This window comes from Merops nubicus, unplaced genomic scaffold, assembly GCF_000691845.1.
Source record: "Merops nubicus isolate BGI_N331 unplaced genomic scaffold, ASM69184v1 scaffold34300, whole genome shotgun sequence".
Classification (NCBI taxonomy): domain Eukaryota; kingdom Metazoa; phylum Chordata; class Aves; order Coraciiformes; family Meropidae; genus Merops; species Merops nubicus.
This window is the reverse complement of record NW_008585508.1, coordinates 32,434-51,397: the sequence shown is the minus strand read 5'-3', so window position 1 is coordinate 51,397 and position 18,964 is coordinate 32,434. Positions and strand designations below refer to the sequence as shown.

Here is an 18,964-nt window from a genome sequence, read left to right as displayed (position 1 = left end):
GCGTCGTGACAGAGTCCTACCTCTGCTTGCCTTCTGGGGCAGAGGGACTCGCATGCATGGGTCGTGTGGGAGACTTGCTTGGTGTCTTTTTCAAAATGGAAAATACCCAGTTCATAACGGTTTTTAAATTATTATTTTCAAGTTATGCAAGTAGCAGGTGCAACATTAAGAGGCACTTCAGATTTGTAACATGCAAAGAATTGTAATACTTTTCCCCCTGTAAATCATGGGGTTTAACCTCTGGGAGCACGGTGAAGCTCTGAACAGTGTGCTTCTGGAGAGCCTTTTGGCCGTGGGCGGCTGGCTCTGGATCTGAAGGGCTCACTAAAGGTGGGAAGCTGTATAAAGTTAAGACCTTTGCTTCCTCCTGGCATGCTGAGCACTTGTGGAGATTGTCTCTCCTTGGCTCTCAGCTGCACCACGCTCGCGTTCAGCTGGCGCTGTGGGCAGGTGATCTCGGGAGCTGAAGCTGCAGGGAGGGAATGGGTATCTGCCAGGTTAAGCCCTGGACTGCCTTGCTGCAGGCTGAGGTTAGTGCCAGAGGAAGGGTAGGGTGGCAAAGGGGTGCCCATGGCAAGGGACCATGCAGTCACTTCGGTAGGCACCAAAGTTGCACTGTCCTTCCTGTGCTGCCAAACCTCATCCTTGAGCCCCAGAGCTGGTTTTGCTTCAAAACTAATTTCGTTTTGTTTTCCCTTCTCCTCCCTGGATCCCACTTGAGGCAGCTCAAAAAGCAGAGTCCTGCTTTTGGTGACTGCTGCCAGCGGATTCACTCGCCTGCTGAAAGACTTCCTGGGCTGATTTTTATTTTTTCTTTTCTCAAGGCTACTGTTTTAGGTGGGATTACTTTATAGCACTTCCCTTTGTGTCTTCTATCTGAGAATAATTACTGCTGAAACAAATGTTTACTATAAGGTTCCTGCTTAATGCTGGCTGAGATCATACAGGATGAATCAAAATGTAAGGCTCACAGGCATGATTATGTTCTTAGCATTGCTATCTAATTAATCTTGATTTGCATTTCTGTGAACACCCACTACCACCCCCACATTTTTTGGTCTTTTTTTTTTTTTTTTCTCTTAGCATAACTTTACAATTGCTATTCATAGTAAGGAACTTTTGTCAAATTGAGTGGATACTGTTTGAAGGGTTGTTGGGGAGCCTGCCTATCTTCAAAATAAACCCTTAGCTGGTTGAGTTGGAAAAACCTTTTGTCTGCCCCCTAAGAAAGGGCTCCCCATGCATCAGACACTTTTGGGAATCGGTAAGTGTGTGTAAGAGACATGTTGAATGAGTGCACTGTCTCTGTAGCTAAATATAAACATTTTTTAAAAAAAACATGCTTAATGACCCCCCATGCTGATAGTTTGCTTGCAGATTGGTGCCTGTCTGACTAGAAGTTATTTAAATCACAAATGCATTCACAGTTCTTTCATATTTGTTCTGATAAATGCTTTCCTGAATTAAATAACTAGCAATTGTTTCTTCAGCTTTCTCTGAAAGCAGCTTTGTCATCACATACTCTAAAGAAAAAAAAGAAAAAGTGGATGGAATAAGTCAGGTTTCTGGTCATTTGACCTGGTTTTGTATCATAGATATATTTTAATGTGTTTTGTGTTATGGAACATTTAAACATCTTTGGCATATATCTTATTGATATGTGATGTTCCTTAAGACAGCATATGAAAACCTTTGTAATTTTTTGTCAAAGCAAACGTTCTGTGTTTGCTTTGATCAACAAAGCAATTTCAGCTTCAAATTTTGGCAGCCTTTTTCAGCGTGTGGTGGAATGTTATTGCATCCATAATCAAGATTAGCAGAGGCTTGTCTAAAATATGTATTGTCTCTTTTGTTAGCGGGATCATTTTGGAAATGTGCTCTGTGTGTGTGCACCTTGCATCTATAGGACGGAGAGGGCAGGTTTTTAACTACAAAAAATGCAGGTGGAAAGTTGCTTTGAAGGTGAAGCTAGCGTGCTATGCCTAGCATGGCTTGTGTGGGAGGAGGAAAGTGCATTTAATATGCAAGACCTTGTGCTCTGAGCTGGTGAAGCACATATGAGTGAAGTGAGGACAGGGTGGTAGGTTTTGGTCTGATTTTTTGTCTTGCCTGTTTTTAAACTCACCTTTCAGGGGTATGCAGTTTTCTGGTCTTTATTGCATTCAACTGGTAAAAGCCTGTGCAATTGATGTGAAAAAATGAATTTAAATCTCTGTGTGTGTGTTCATATATATTTAGATATTACTAAATGGGAAGCAGCTGTAAACACGGGGTGGGGAAGTTAGCATGAACAGGTGATGTTCTCTGCTGGTAGTTGCAGAGGCAAAGCTCTCATTAGGAAATGAAAACTGACAACACAGTGAAGTGAACGGACCTCATAATTGGCTTTTGTCATCCTTGCTGCATTGCTCACCTTTCTTGGGGCTCATAATTTAGTCTGAAATCAGGCAAAGAGCATTAGCTGGCATACTTCAGCTGCACACGATGCAATGAGGCAGCATATGGAATGCACACATGCTGTGGCTGTGCTTCATCTGCACTGCATGGGTACCTGCAGGTGCCGGTGCCACCCGAGGAGGGGGTGGAGGAGCAGGCAGTTTGTTTGTGTGCCTCCTTGAGCACAGGGTGTCAGAGGAGCAGCTCTAAATGGCTTATGACAGCAGAGACATGCAAATAGGCAGAAATAATCAGTCAGGGGGAAATTGCTGAGATGGGAATGAACAGGAAGGTCTGCAACACCTGAAAGCAGCCCATATCTGTTGCAGTTGATCTGCTTCCAGACCCCCGTCCCACCCTCGCCCAGCCTGCGCTGGAGCCCGCGCCCCGCAGCGGTGCCACGCCGTGCCTGCTGACACAACACCTGGACAGCTCTCTCTTAGGAACGATTTTTTCTGACAGCCTGCTTGAAACTGTTCTGCCACAGCCTCCTGACGAGGCAGGCTATTTGAAAAACAGGGAGAAAGGCTCGGCCCCCCACTTGTGCGTGAGAGCTGCGCAGTGCTTCAGCTCAGCAGGGCCCGAGCGGCGGGGTGGGATGGATAACAAGGTGTGCTGGGCCTTTCACCAGAACACCTTTGGTTAAAGAAGCAACCTTAGAAGCTCCTTAACGCTGTCTTCATTCCCACCTACCCGCCCACTGCTTATTCCTTGTAGTATCTAGGGCAAAAACCTTATTTTTAAAAAGATGCCCATTTTTTTCTGTTTCCCAGCTTGTGCCGGTGCTGACCGCGTTTAGCCAGAGAGGAGACAGCCAGGGCTAGGATCCTTTCAGCATCTCTCTGCTTTTCCCCTTCCCCCTCTAGCCATGGGGCTGGGACCAAGGAGCAGGCTGCTGGTCCCCCTGCTGTGACAGGCTGGCGGGTGTAACCGGGAGGGCTGTTCCTCTCTCTTTCTGCTGTTACTCCCTGGGTGGCACGCTGCACCCGCCTATTACCGTGGCCAGCCGGGTGTCTGGTTCATTTACCAGCTCGTTCCTCAGGCAGCTTAGTCTGGGTTTGGGTGATTCTTAATCATCCCAATTTCCTCGTTCATCTCTCTTCAGTGTGTTTAACAAAGCTGTGCAAGACTCAAGGCACAAGCAGAGCTTTCTGCTGGAGAAAGCCTGTTGGTTTTTTGGAATTGCTTGTGAAGAGAGAACGTGGAGGTATTTCTGAGAGTATCATCACACGGTTGCTATGCAGCTTGAACTGAGTACCCTGCAGATTCCAAATTCTTTTCTAATCTCTAAAGAGCATTCACTCTTGCAGGTGGATATGTTCACCTGTGCATATTTGCAAGTCTGTGGTAGTAAAGGCAGAGTAGTTCCTCATGTAACTTCTAGGGCTTCTTATGTTTGTGTAGATGTTTGAAATTATATTGGCCCAAATCCTGAAGTCTGTCTCAGCTGAGGGTTGAAGTAGTACTGAATCCTTCAATGGCTATTCTTTGTAAATTTTTTTTTGACTTGTAGTGGGCAAGGGTAAATTGCACTACATAATCAAATCAGCAGGTTACTTGCTACCTGAGTATGTATGGGGAGGAGATCACACAAAATCTTTCACACTCAGATTTCTACTGGATGCTTCAACTGTTAATTCTGCTTCTTTTCACCTCTTTAGGTTTAAAAAAAACCACATTTCATGTGATTGATTACATTAGAGTACAAGAGGCAAACATTTAACTTCCTCAGGGGAAGCGTGATGCTATGGAGCAAAAGTACAAGACTATTTGTCTGGTCATCTGTAGTAAATTATCACATAGATAGTAATTCCTGCAAGTTTCTAGCCCCTGCTGATGCTCTGATAAGGTGAAACCATTAATGTCTTGCAAATAAACTGCATTAAAGTTTATCCCCTAGGCACATTGTGTTTATACACATTTTTTGCTTTCTGTAACCACGCATTGGCTTTCTGGATACTTTATTATGTTGTGCTGTGTGTGTATATGAATGAGCAGAAGGGAAATTTCTGGAATCTAGGAATTAATCCATTAATCTCTCTGAAGTAACTTTCTCAACTGCATTTTCCCAGAAAGAAAACAAGAGTAGCAGTGCTGTCTGAGATGACTCTGAATTGCAGATATGGTACCTCTTTCGTATTTAACTTTCACAGATATCTGCTTGGAGATTTCTTTTTGTCTGAGGTCACCAGTAGTGAGGAAAAAGGAAGTGGGTGATTCTGTGCAACTGCCAAGGGGAGAGAATGGATGTGGGCTGTACGTCATGCTGGGCTGAGCTATTATATTGAAGTTATGTTGAGTTATCCTTTTTGGATAACTTCAGCTATACTCAACAGTACTTCAAGCATATGACCTTGTAGTACTGTCTTTTGTTAACCTTGAGATGCTCTGTCTTTGGAAAACAGTAGTTGGTCTTCATCAGCAGGCTGTGTAGGTTCATGAATTGGAAAAATGTATATATTGCAAAAATTATAAAAAGGAGGGAATGTGGCCATGTCTCACCATTTCAATAGCGTGTTGCATGTTCTTTAATAACTGGGGGGGGGGGCTTAAGAGGCATATTAACGGTAGTGTCTGCATTTTTCTGTAGCCAAAGCTTTATGTTTATCAAGCTTTTTGTTCCAAAAGCCTTAAAACCAAACTTTCCCTTGATGTTGTGAGATGCCTGTTATTCCGATTAAGTCCATAAGTCCTCATCAAAGAGATACTTGCTATTGTCTTGATCACCTTTTTAAACCTTTCTCTTTGCTCTTCAAGCTCCCATGATATGTTATCATACGAGTAGAATATTGAATTCATCCCTTAAACTGTTGGTCACATAACAGGCATGGTGTACATAGCTGTTCCCTGGGATTTTTGTGGATAAGCACTGCAAATTACAAAGGCAGCAGCTTTTTCTGCCTGATCCCTTAAAGTAATTTTCTGTCTTTCTGAACAAGATTTCTTTCCAAGTTGCATCCATTTATTTAACCTCTCCAGAGTCTGCATCAGGAGAGGAGCTGGGCTGGAGTCTTGGGTCAGATGTGAGTACTCGCTTGCAGCTGGGGTGTGTGTCTGGGTGGCTCTGGCAGTGCCTGCTTTGGGGGGAGGTGGTAAATGGAGACGTGTGTTGCCCTGCAGACTTTTTTGGAGACTGCAGGATGACTGGGAGTCAGGCCTTCGTCTGGACAAAATCAGACATTTTGGAATATAAGTTAGTATTATTGCTGGGGGAGGGTGTGGCTGTTATTGAAGCCAGCATCAGTTTGGATGGAAGCATTGGTATAAAAAGTAAAACCAAAAAAAACCCACAGTGATTCAGTGGTTCTGGATGACCTGTGATTGCCCTTGACCTTGGCCATCAGAACGTTTTGCACTCAGAGGTGTCTTGCATCATTCCCAAACTTGACAGTGGGTATGAAGGTGCCATGAGGAAATACTAGCTGGAGACTGTGCAGATGTCACTGTCAGCCAACAAATATGCATGGGGCTTAAATAGAGTTGTCCAAGGGGAATACATTACAGTGTTCCCTGTAAAGGCTGTAAAACTGCAGGTGAGGATAGATGGCAACATGAGTATTTGGACTGCTACACCCACAGTCCTCAGTGGGGCTGATCTCATTGCAGGGATTGCTTTGTCTTATTCTCTTTGAGCAACATCATATTCCTCCTTGTCCATAAACTCTTCTACTTATAATATGCAAGGACAGCCCTTGCTGTTGGGTAGTAATTGTGGTTTAATGGTATTTTACACAGTGAAACACAGCTGAAGTGTGACCTGAAGGGAGAAAAACAAGGGGCAGAAAATTTACACAGCATGCAGAAAAGCCCTGTTCCTTCAGGTGCTGCATGCATAGCCTTGCGTGAGGAGAAGAGGCCTCAAACACCCCAGCTGGGGTGGAGTGGAAGGGTGTGTGCCCACCTTCTGCAGGGCCAGCAGGCTTGTGGCACGGGGGCTGCAGACCCGTGGCAGTTGCAGTCCTACCTGAGACACAGGAGGGTTCTCCAGTGCAGTCAAATGGCTCTGACCAGTTTTGCTGTGGTTTGGGTACTGAAGACAAATTTTCTGTGCATGTCCTGAACAGTCTGTGATTTTAATCTTTAGAGCAAACATTTCACCATGTATTTGATATGGATGTTGCAAGTCCATTTGTGGACAGCAGTTGTTTGTCCATTGCACATTTTATTGCTGGCCAAAGCGTTGTCCTTCTTCTGTTCTAGGGTGCAGCAGGATAGCAGAACAGGGATTAAAGATGCCTGAAAACTTAAGCTCTTCAGGAATAGTCTCCAGAAGAGGCATGGTCTTCCTACTATGTCCTAACTTAGTGGCTCTGGGAGTAACCTGCTAGCCAGAGGCAAAAGCAGTTCTAAGCATCCCTGATACCCTATGTTCTGTATCTCCAGAACTGCACGTGTTTTGGGGTCATGTAGTAAAAGTTTGGTCTTAAAAGAAGCCCCAAAAACAGAGGTCCTTGTGCTGCCAATGCAGACTCCTGCAGTATTTTGTGCAGTGAAGAGGAAAGCAGTTTCTGTTTAGCCACTGGACCTGTGAAGGACAGCAGACAGTCACTGCCCTTTGGGTTTACGATGAATCCTCTGGACAACTGCACTGTAAATACGCATTGTATGTACACCTGTATCAATTCAGACCCTCCTCACAGTTATCTGAAAAAAAATCAAGAAATGAGTTGTTCAGCAAGGTTAAGAGAGGTGTAAACTGGCTGTTGCACATGTTCTCTGATTCTCAGGTTGATTGATTTCCACTTTTGTCATTAGTTACCTCCTCATAAAAGTTAAGTTTCTGGAATGGGAGAAGCGAACTGATTTTGATTTGTTGCAATCAATGTGTTGTAGGGAGAGTTTTTGAATGTTTATCCAAGCAGGATTTTGATACCTTATCTGTTCTGTGGGAAGGGATTTTACTGTGGCGCTGTCATGAGGTATCTCAGGAGCTTTCTGAAGCACTCTGCTAGTTCAGTGCTGCTTTTCTTTATAGCAAGATGCAGATTTCTGTGTGCGCTGTTCACCAGTTACTGAAGTAAGCAGAAAATCAGATGGTTGAGCTACCAGGTCAAGCTTGCTGGGAAGAGAGAGGGGGATCCCTTTCTGGCATCACGAGCTAAACGCATCCTAATCCCTTGCCATGTGGTGGGAGTTCCTGCTGTTTGCTTTCCCTCTCCCCTCCTCCTGCCTGCTGTGGGGCAGTTTTGCAGCTGTGCTACATTCCAGGCCTGTGCTTTCGTTTGTGTGACTCCCCTGGCCGTGCCTCAGCTTCCGTGTGTCTCGGGGTGAGTAAGGTCAGAAGCAGCTATACCCATGTGTGATTTTCTGAAGAAAAGTCAGACCTTTGTCAAATGAGCACTGCCTCGACGAGAGCTTTATGCCAACATAGACAAATGAGGTTGCAGGAAGAAGAGATTACTCATCTCCTCATCTCCCTCCAATGTAAATAGTGCAGCATATGGGGAAGAGCTGAGTGACCTTTCTGTGAGGGTGCTAAGGACAATGCTTTTGGACTTTGTTAAGCATTTTCTTGCTTTGCTCTTTACTTTGTTCTGGAGAAGATCCTTCTGATTCAGTGCTGTAGCTCACTGCCCTCTTTCTTAAACATGAGGAATGTCTTCCTGACCTCTCCCTCTTGGCAGTTAGGCCAGTTGCTGGACACTTCCATTGCACCACTTGTTTATGGGCAAGAAGCTGGTCTTGAGGGTACTTATTGTCACTACTCAGCTCTCTGGTTGTTTTTCATTCCGGTTTCCTTTAATGCTATCAGTTAGGAAAGGATAGAATCATAGAATCATAGAATCATAGAATCATAGAATCATAGGGGTTGGAAGGGACCTCGAAAGATCATCCAGTCCAACCCCCCTGCCAGAGCAGGGTCACCTAGAGTACATCACACAGGAAGGCGTCCAGGCGGGTTTTGAATGACTCCAGTGAAGGAGACTCCACAACCTCTCTGGGCAGCCTGTTCCAGTATGTGTAGGTGACACGTACTTTGAGAACACACTCCTTGCTAGTAGCTGGGAAGCTGATTTGTGGAAGGGGTGTTTCCCATGGCCAGGCAGTGGGGTGAGTGTGGGGAAGCAGTGCAGGTCCTGCTGCAGAGCATCCCCAGCACCCAGTGCTGCCCGTGCCGCTGCTGCAGCAACTTCTGCCACGTGCAGCCTGGGCCTGGGGTGGGTGGGCTCTGTCGGGTAGTGCTGCTCACCCTGGCTGTGTGGTCACCCTGCTCCCCAAATCCCCAGGGATGCATTTGCTGTATTTGGCCCAGCCCCTGCCTTGCCCAGCAGTACCCTCGCTGAAGACACACAGTCTCGTGTGTGTGCTGGGGTTTGTGCTTCCAGGAGCCCCTAAGTGGTTTTGCTGATGTAGATTTAGGTGTTTGCACAAGCTGCAATGTCTGCTGTTTGTTATAGAACTGGCAAATATTATCATGGCTTTTGCTTTGTACTATTTTGCTGAGCTTCATCGTGCCTGGGCTTGTGAGCCTGGTTGAAGGCAGCTGCAGGCATTGCCACAGCTGTCTCCTGGTCCCCTTCAAGTGGCAGTGGTGGAGTGCCAGGGCACCACTGGGGAGCTGGACTCCTTTCAGGGGTCCTTGCATTGGGGAGCCCCTGCAAAGTGGGCGTGTGGTGGTCGCTGCCTGGAGTACAACAAAACCAGTAGGGGAGCTGCAGGAGCACTCCCTCAATCCAGATTCAGGTCTGCTGCAGGCTTTTCCAGGAATCGCCACGTTGCTCCTAGCTGTCAGTATGTTCAAGGTTTTATTCTGAACCACACAAGTTACAATGGTATTGCTTTTCTGTTTTTTAATGCCAGCTGATGTTCCCATGAGTCTGAGAGCTGGCATTCAAAGCTTGGTGCATGATTCCTCCACTTGAACTCACCTCTGCTTTGCCTTCTCCAAGCTTAGGGGTTTATACTGCCACCTTCTTCTGCTGTGTGGACCCAGGTGTGTAGAAGAATGCAAGTCATGAAACGGGGAATCCTGTCAGCTGGATGAGCAACAGTTTAATGAGCTCTGTTTCACTTTCCTTCCTTCTCATCTTCATTAGAATATACCTTCTATTAAAGACTTGAAAACAAAAGACACTGTAGAAGTGCATTATTAACTGCCCTTCTGCTGGGGCTTCTAGTTCTTACTAACATTTGATTAGTACTGAACAGAAATTTATAGAACTGTTAGTAAGCAAATATTTGACGTCTGTCTTCTGTCAGCTGGTAAAACCAAAACAAACTCATGATGCTTGCCTTTTTTTTGTCGTAGCAAACCTTCCCAGGTGATGTTCACTCCATTGAAGAAATTTTGAAGGTAGGTGCTCTTAAATAAGAGATTTCTTGTGTTTGCTTCCATTTTGCATGCATTACTCTGTGTGGGAAAAAATATTGCTCTGCTTCTGTTCTGTCAGCAGATGTTGCAATCACTACAAGTGTGTTTTGGGGTATGCTAAGTAAAGATAAAAGTTAGCCTTGGATACACCTGAAGTTGTGTGGCCAGTGTTTTTGTCAGCATGTCAGTGCAGCATGGTGCAGTGCAAGAGCAAGACCCAGAAGCGTGGCCCTGCGTGGGAGCACAGGGCTGCACCCTCCCCCCCAGCCTCTGCAGGGCACTGCTGCTGGGCTGCTCCTCCTGCACCAGTCCTAGTCTGGTCCTGCAGAGCTGAGCCAGCCCTGACCCAAAACTGCCTCTGTGACTGTGTAAGTTATGACATAGTAGAGATTTTCACACTTTGGTCTATTTGGTGCCAAAAGTACAAAAATGTACTCTGTACTGACATGTTCCTTATTAATTTCTTTTAAGCCCCTGAGCGGGCCCTGTGGTGCATGTTCATCATGGGATGCATTCAGCATGAACGTAATTCCTAACTTCTTTAGCTGAGCAAAGTTTCAGTCTTGTGCTACTCTTCGTGCTGCTTTCTTCAGAAGGTTGATAGGGAACAGGTATGATGACAGTCACTCTGGATAGGGATGCTGGATGTGCACCTTGGGTACAGATGATGTTGGACTGGAAGGGAAGTCCTGAGATAAGGATTCCTGGAAAGGTGGTGAGAGTGGCAGGCCATATGAATTCACTTAGGTCTTGGAGTGATTGTCATGCTCTTCAGCATTTAAAACTTGAGGATCAGGAGCCAAGAAAAGTTGAAGTCGCAGAAGACAGACACGGTGGTTCTGAATTTCTGAGCGCCAGCTTCCTTAAAGGCCTCATCTAAATTAACCCTCACTGAAGTATTTTATTGTGTGTACAAGCTAAGGATCCTTACTTGTGCCAGGCTTTTCACAGGTGCTTGCTGCAGTGAGAGCCAAGGCTTAGCATGCTCCATGGGCCCCGCTGTGGTGCGAGAAGAGGGGGGCTGGAGGTCGCTCCCCCTGCTAAGCCCTGTCCCGTGGCCCTGGTGTTTGTGCTCTGCTCTCACCTGGACCTGGCTGAGCCCAGGAAGCCAGTACTTGGTAGTGGTGGTGGGTGAGACTAAGGGCAGAAGGATTCACTCACGACATAGCACAGCAGGTAGTCTCTTTGGTTTGAAAGGACTTCCCAGAGCTCTGCATCAAAGATGTCTTGGTCGGTCAGAGCAAAAGCCCGTGTTCCAGGCAGAGCAGCAGGGGGAAGAGCTGGCAGGCAGAGCTCTCTGACTGACCTCTTCCAGTGGTGAAAAGCCTGTCGGAGTGTTCTCGCTGCAAGGGGATGTAAGAACTTCTGTAACAGAAAGTCACATGCTTTGAAAACTCCAGAACTACTCATATGTGGGTTTTGTTTACTTTTCCCTTTTAACTGTGATAGCTGTAATGCTGAGGCCTAATCCTGCAAGCAGAGTAAGCACTTAACTGTCTGTGGGCTCTGCTGAGATTGCTGTTACTCAGGAACTGAAAGTGTGCTTCCAGAAAAGGAGCAAGACCTCCTGATGGTGTGGCTGCTGTGCTCAGAGGAGGGCGTCTTGCTCTGATACTGTCTCTTGGGTTTATGATAGAGTTGACAAGGACTGTTTTGGTACATCCATGTGAATCTCTTAAGCAGAGAACTTATTATCTGTGTATTATCTGCAAAAGTACTATAAGCCACTTCTTTGAATCTCTTTCCAGGAAATGACACACTCATGGCCACCTCCTCTGACAGCTATTCACACGCCTAGTACAGCAGAGCCTTCCAAATTTCCATTCCCAACAAAGGTAAAACATCCTCTTTTTGCCAGGGCTTCTGATTAAATTAGATAAATTAAATTTCTGTCTCTTTCGTGCGTTTTCATCTGATTTTGTTCCCTTTTCATAGATAAAGGCTGTTAGGAGAGATTATCTTTAGAAGTTCTCAGATAAATGAAAGCACAGCAGATCTCAAGTTGTATAACAGCTGCTAGCAACACATTGTTTTACTGAGAATTAGATCTGACTCTGCTTCTGAGTAGTTGTTTGAGTGGGCTATATGGTAGCATATTTATCTTTCCTCTTTTTTTTTTATTTTTAAAGCAAGCTCAGTATTTTTAGAGTTGTAGGATGTTTGAGCCAGAGGGGAGGGTGAATGAATAAAGGTTTAATAACTTACTTACACACTTGTTCTAATTGTGGACTTCAAATGTGACTGCTTTTTAGGAACATTCTAAGCATCTCATCTCTGTTGCAGCCCAAAAAAAACCATTTTATTTTTATTGTCAACAAAAATATTTGTAATATGCAGAAAACAAGTCATTGATATGCTGCTATTAAGAGAGAGTTGATTTATTTTATTCTCAATTTGCACTTTGTTCTTTCTTTCTAGGAATCACAGCCTGTTGGGCCTGTAGCACAGATTCAGAGTAAGTAGAAATCTAAAGAAAACACCTTGTTGTGTATTGACTGCTTTGTGTGTTGTGTGTTGAGAACATCAAACACTTACATTGTTTAAGGAGCATGATTTCCTGTGGTTTTTGAATAGTGATGAATTTAGGAAATGCTTAAGAGAGGTATACAGACCTTCCCTAGAAGTTCAGCAGAGAACAAGCAGTATTTCATTCGGAAATCCCTTTGAGTGATGAATAATCTCAATGGCAAACAATTACATCCTGGAAAGGAAGTGACTTTCCAATTTGATGCTCAGAGACCGTGGGGTAAAGTATGCTGCAAATGAGGCAAATCAAACCAACCAGTTCATTTTTGATTCACAGGACAGCATGACACACCTTCAGAAACGTTGCCTGGTTCTCAGCCAAGAACATCGTAAGTAACCAGACTCGGTTCCCATCTCTACTGTGCAGTCACTTAAGAGAACCTAGAATTAATTGAAAATTTGATTTACTGGATGATTCCAAAGGTTAAGGTTTTATCAGTCTGATATTTCTCAGAGAATTTCAATGCAGGGAATTTTCACAAACAGAAACTTTACTGTTTCGTTATTGTAATGACTGTTAAAAACAAAGCACAACCAAAGAAAAAAAACTTTGGCTATTAATATACCAGATTGACTTTTTTTTTTTTTCTTTGCCTCATCTCATTTCATCAGTGGCTACTTAACATCTTGGCAAACTCAGTGCTATTCAAACTACTAATAATGTGTTCAACCGGCATAAATCATAAGGGATGCAAACAGGGATCTGATCTATTCTACATGCCACTTTGAAGTCTGTGAGGGCTAGCAAAGCTACAGCTATGAAAACTATGAAAAGTAGGGGTGAGGTTTTAAAGCAATTGTATAGTATAACTTTCTGCAATTTCCAAAGAAAAAGTATTCTAAAAAATGTTTTCTTCATTTCTATTTTTATTAAACCAACCAACAATAACAGCAGCAAAAAATTCCCATTGATTTTCTAAAAACCTCAGTTTATATTATTAGAATATTAGCTAGTATTATTAGAATATTAGTAAAGTGAGGTGAAGGTGAAAGTTCTGTAGCTTTTAAAATAGTACTTATGTATTTCTATTTTCCTTATTTATTTCTTCCTTTCCCTATCACGTTAAGTTTTCTCTCAGAAGACAGCTTCTTAGAATTTGAGTCTCAGTGTAAGGTGTTTATGCATGATCACTATAAAAGTTTTACAAGTACTGCCTAGGTGAAACTAGTTTTCTTTTAATTAAGTTAATTACAGAAATTGCTTGAAAGTAGTTTTGTGTGGGCTGACGTTAGTCTTTCAGGATTAACCTGGCCAGATGGCAGCATTGATAGGTTCTGAGCCCCAAGTAATAAACAGAAATCTTTCCATGTCTGGAAGGCTACGAGGCCTGTGTGCAGGGCAGTTGCCAAACCATTAAATGCTTATCAGGGCATGTGATGTATAAAGACGTCATTTTACTCCATAATATGTTGTTCATGGAAGGCTGCAAACTACAGACTACAAAGCTTACTCTCAGTTTTTCCTTTTTCTTCTCATGAACAACTTAGTTAAAAACAGCAAACAGAACTGGACAAGTAAGAGGAAGAGCATCTCTCTAACTTGGTTGAGATTGGAGAATTTTACACTCAAGCTCTGTAAAACCACCCTTTTCATCCTGTGCTGGCACCATGCAGGGCAGCCCTTGCTGTCTGCGAGCATGGGATAGTGTCGTGCTGAGCAGTCCATTCTTTATGAAGCCATTCTTTATTTTGCTCCTCCTTCTTCCCCCCCAGCTTGCTTCTCATGAACAATTTCTGGAAATTTCCATTGTACTATTAAAAATATTAGTTTCAACTGCTCCAGGCTCTGCCTTCATCCTCAGCTACCCCACAACCGCCATCTTTATTTCAGCTCTTCTCAGCTGCTTGTAAAACTTCCCTTCAGTCAGTTTGCCAGGTGGCAGAGACAGGAGATTCTTACTGTAGGCAAGAACCTTAAAAAGACTCCTTTATTACCCAAAGGTCCAGAATTGTAAATTTGGCATGGTATGTGGCTCTGTCCTTAGTCAACATCCCCTCTCCACTTGCCGTCCTTTTGGGCACTTCAGAGCCAGCTACCTGTACCCACAGTCAGCAAAGGCAGCTGAAGCAGGAGGAACAGTGGCTTAAGTGTGTGTCCAGAATGGAGTCAAGTGAGATTTGCCCAGGGACTTCCTCTGCATCTTTCCCTTGAACTGATGCATCCCGTCACTTTTGTTTTTGTTTTCATTTGCACAACACAACAGGGATTGCTTGCTTTGGTGTTCAAAGTGCACGTGACTGTCTGAAAATTCAGCTGCTTAGAATAGCTCCTGTTACAAAGTGTAGCTGTCTGAAAACAAACAGTGTTTGTGCTGGTTAATTATAAGTTGAAATCCCAGTGCATCTGTGTGCCCAAATTAAGCATTCAGCTTTGCAGAGTAAGCAAGGGTTTCCCAGATGGCTTTCGTTCTTGAATACAGCCCCAGAGTTAGCACCTGCCTCCACTGGAATGGAAGGAGCCCTTCCTTTAAAAGGGGAGATGCCAAGCTCATTCTTGGTGATGCATCTTTAACCCAGCTGGCAGAGAGGGACCAGCCTGCGCTTCCAGTGGGGTTTTTTTTGGCAAGCAATACTAATTTTAGTGCTGCTTCTCTTGCTGAAAGAGCTCTTTTTAAATAGCTTTGCAGAGAGATGAATGGTGTGTATATATGCTGCAAATCAACGGGTCCTGCAAATTAAAACTTGGCATCTGCTAACTCATGAGCTAATTAAAACATTAAAATTATTAAAGGAGATTTATTTTCTTTAACTAGCCTATTTAACAAATTGTTAAATAGTTTTCCTTTTGGGAAAACTGTCTTCATCTACCCTTGCAGAAGTGTGACTCATTTAAGGTTTTATCCTAAATTGAACTTAAGTAGTTGCAATGTTCTTTTATTTTATTTACCAGCAGCTTGGGTGAAAAAGACAGTCCTTTCTGTTACAAGTTGTTAAATTGGATTTGTAAGAGGATCTAGGTAGCGTTTCATTGCTTTACACTCTTACGCCCACATGAAATAGATCCGTAGTCCATAATTCTTAAAGCAAAATAAAACAAAACCCCAAAACACTTCCAGAACTTTTTAGCATCCCTGGCAGTGGGTTCATTATCACCTTTGAGGGACTTACTTCCCTAACAGGTCAGGAAGAGAATAAGAAGGACTCACTGAGATGCCAGTAGACATTTGGCCGACGGGCCTGGAGCTGTGGAGAGCGGCTGCGCTGTCATCCTCCTTCCTCCTCCTCCTCCTCCTCCTCCTGCTGTCCCAGCAGCCCCACGGCAACTGCTGCAGCTCCCTGCTGGGGGAAATGGGGGGGCCTTCTTTCCCAGGGTGGTGTCTCACAGGCCTTCCCTTCAGGGTTCGCTCTAAAAGAAAAGGCAGGAGGTGATTTCACTGAGAGGGCATATGAAGAACTGAGGCAGTGGAGGCTGGGAGATGGAGGAGGACAGTCCCAGGGCAATGGCAAAGTCAAAATGCCTGACCATGAAAAGTATGTAGGTCTTGGAGTGTAGTCAGGCAGGGCCCTTGTGCACTGAGAACCTCTCCTGTATCAGTGAGAGGTACCTGGGGACTGTGGGGTCCTTTGCAGGAGGTGTCACCTGTGCAGCGAGGGCTTGGCTCTGTACTGCTGGACACAGGAGACCTTTGGGGGTTCTTGTTGTCCTGCTCTGTGGGCTGAGGGCAGGTTCAGCACTGCAGTTTGTGGAAATGCTCATTGTGGAGCTGTGGCCAGCTTTGGCAGTAAACATGGCCCTATTTCAGTGAAAGTTTCTCTGTGCATGTCGACTGCTTTGGTATAAAATAATTTGTCTAGTTAGTGGGGACAGTGTGTAAATCCGGGAATCACTTTTTTATTCAAGGTTTTTACTCCTGTTGTCACAGAATCATACAAGCAAGCGGCTTGGGGCCATTAGAGGTGGCCCACAGAGCTGTAAATCTTTTTTTGCTTTGCTCATAATTTGACACGAGGCTTAAAAGAATGTGAAGATTTGTGTAGTTCTCCTTTTCTTAACAAGCCTCAGGAACGCTAATTCTTTCCCCCTCTCTCCCCACTTTTCCAAGGTGATGTGGTTCACTGGGGAACTTTCATATTTGTTTTCTTGCTATAAAAAGTGTTGTCATGAGGGGTTGGAGGCTTAGTTTTCTTATTTGGACATGAGAGAAATTTCTCACTGAGAGCCTTTAGTTTGAAATGAGGTGAAGTAAACAGTCTTGACCTGATTGATTAAAATCCCTGTCTCAGCTCCAAGGTTTTTATCCCAGTTTTGGGGTGACACTTGTGTAATTCTGTGTTGAGGAGTCAAGTCTCTAGCTGGTTTCAAGATTTGAATCACTGCGCTTTTGAATAGCAAGAGTCTTGCCTGTCTGTTTTCCAAGTCCTTTTGGGATGCGTGCATGGTTACCAAAGAGGAGGATAATAGTTCAGGAGGACTTTGGATCCATCCCCACAAATCCTTCTCTTCCAGTCTTTTGAGGACATGGTAATGCAGGCAGAGAACTAAATGATGCTTTGGGAAACATTTGCAGGCAGCCTACTGCTGAAATAGGGTTTCTGAAACAGAGTTCCTGTCTCCCCACTTGTAAGCTGCTGTGCACATCTAACTTCTCAATGTTGTGGTCACCACTGAGATGTGCAGGAGCATGAGGTTCATGGTGTAGTAAAGAAATAGGAGATAGGCTTGACCTTCAGGAGCAAAAAGAGAACCCCTGTGACAGACGAAATATTCGCAGCCCCTGAGAGAAGGGAGTGTGAACATGCCCAGCTGCTGGTGCAAAGGTGATGCCTTCTGTCCCTCGGGGAGCTGGTGCAGGGCAATACCATCTAGTCTCTTGCTGTGCAAGGGTCAGACTTGCTCCACCCTGCCCTGCTGTGTTAGTGTGCTAGGGAACCTTTGCTGAAGAGCATTCCCCTCACAGAACTGCAGCGTTGTTGTCTGTAGATGGCAGCCAATGGTACGGACCTCCATTGCCAAAAGTCCTGAGATCAGTTGGGAAGCACAGTAAACTGCCTAGGCTGAGTGTTACCAACCTGTCATTCCTTCAGCTAATGACAGGGTTTAGCAGATTGAGCATGTGAAATAATCAAAAGGATGTGGGAGGCTGGTTTATTTTGGCAAGTACAAATCAAGTCTTTTTCAGTGTCTGCTGCTTGAATATGTGTCTGCTTTGGCTGATATTTATCTTCTGGTTGTCTTTCAGAATGCTCCAGGATGACCTGCACCTCAGTGATAGTGAAGAGAGTGGTGACGACCAAGTCAGTTTTAGATGTTTTATACACTAGGCACACAGACATCCTTTTAAATCATCACAACTTGTTGCATTGTTCTGATGTCCTTAAGCTAACCATTCCTCCCCTCTCCTCTTTTTGTGAACAAAACAGGTCGATGAAAAGGCACCTTCTTCACTTGCTCGTCCAAGGTACAGGTTTGTTCCCAAACTACTAGCTAGACTAAATGGGGGGGAAAAACAAACTTACTCTTTATATATGGGGTATATGGGTAAGAGATCCTGGTTTCTCTGGTAGGTAGAGGCTTTAGTTTTTAGCTGCGTGAAGATGCAGGTGAAAATTTGGTCTAGATTTTATGAAAAGCTCCAATTAGAAATTAATAATGCAGACATCCTGGATTTTGCTTATGAACCAAAATTTTAATTCCCCAGCTCTTCCCTTCTTTTCTCCTCCTTCCCATTACCAGTGTATATGTAGATCACTCTGGAGCTAGTGGGGTTTTCAGCTGTAGTCATGATGGGTGAAATAGGAGTCCAGTTTTAGTTCACAAGGAAGCCCAAAACAGCCAAGTGAGTGAACAGAAAAGGGTTAAGTTGACTCACTGAGGTGGTTTCAGCCCTTCCTGATAAGGCAGCTGATGAAAAGCAGTTCCTGCCACATATTGATAGTGAGAAGCAGTATTCAAGGCAGACTGAACAGCCACGTGCTGGTGTTAGAGGAAGAAAGGTTAAGAAGCTCAGAATTTTTTCTTTAGGAGAGCAATGTCATACATTTTTAGTTTGATATCTAGATTCTTCGAGCACAGGGTGATGGTCAGACCTGCCGGAAGGCTTGCCAGTCCTCAGCATGGTCTGCGGCCCTGCAAGCTCTTGAAATAGTGCTCTCATGAGATCAGTTTGGATCAGCAAGGAGCTTGCTGCCAAATCATACAAGTGCATTGATACCGATGTGGGAAACAGTGTTCAAAGTAAAAAAGAAAAAAAAAATCAACATTTTGATTTTGTAAGCCCATTTAAAAATGAAAAAGCTGTGCATAGAAGTCATGGCTTTCCCTCAGTTCCATCCACTCCCATTGTCAGTGGACATTGTCAGAGGAAAAGATTTTTGAGTAGGGGAGGGTGTTTCAAAGAATGATTCCACTTGAAATGACTGTTAAAAAAAATACAAAACAGTTACAGCACCTTGACCAAGTAACATAGATGAAGAAGTGAAAAATTGAGAAGGTGTATATAAAAAAGAGAAACCATCCTGGAACGTATGTTTCTGTCTCATAACCTTTTTGCGAAATTTTGAGCTTTGGGGCTTTCAGAAAAGCACTTTTATGTTTTGCTTGGTTTTTAAGCTTTGGTTGGCTAAATTCAGCTTCACATCACAGCAGTGACGTCCTGCTAACGTATTTCTCTGCCTGGATTAGAGCTGAAGGTTGAATTCCCAGAGGTTTTTTATTCCGGTGCTTTATCTTTGGAGTATGGCAATGCACTT

The 18,964-nt window shown here is 44.2% G+C and overlaps 1 protein-coding gene across 1 annotated transcript in view; it reads left to right on the top strand.

The window, feature by feature from the left end:
• The window catches only part of AFF1 (AF4/FMR2 family, member 1), a gene marked incomplete at its 5' end in the record, with an annotated part of 66,093 nt that overhangs the window by 28,189 nt on the left and 18,940 nt on the right, over positions 1–18,964 (top strand). The window contains 6 exons of the mRNA XM_008947663.1: positions 9,686–9,730; positions 11,497–11,583; positions 12,167–12,203; positions 12,552–12,603; positions 17,455–17,509; positions 17,636–17,673. Coding sequence (XP_008945911.1) covers positions 9,686–9,730; positions 11,497–11,583; positions 12,167–12,203; positions 12,552–12,603; positions 17,455–17,509; positions 17,636–17,673 — 314 coding nt within the window. The remainder of the gene's footprint in view (positions 1–9,685; positions 9,731–11,496; positions 11,584–12,166; positions 12,204–12,551; positions 12,604–17,454; positions 17,510–17,635; positions 17,674–18,964) is intronic.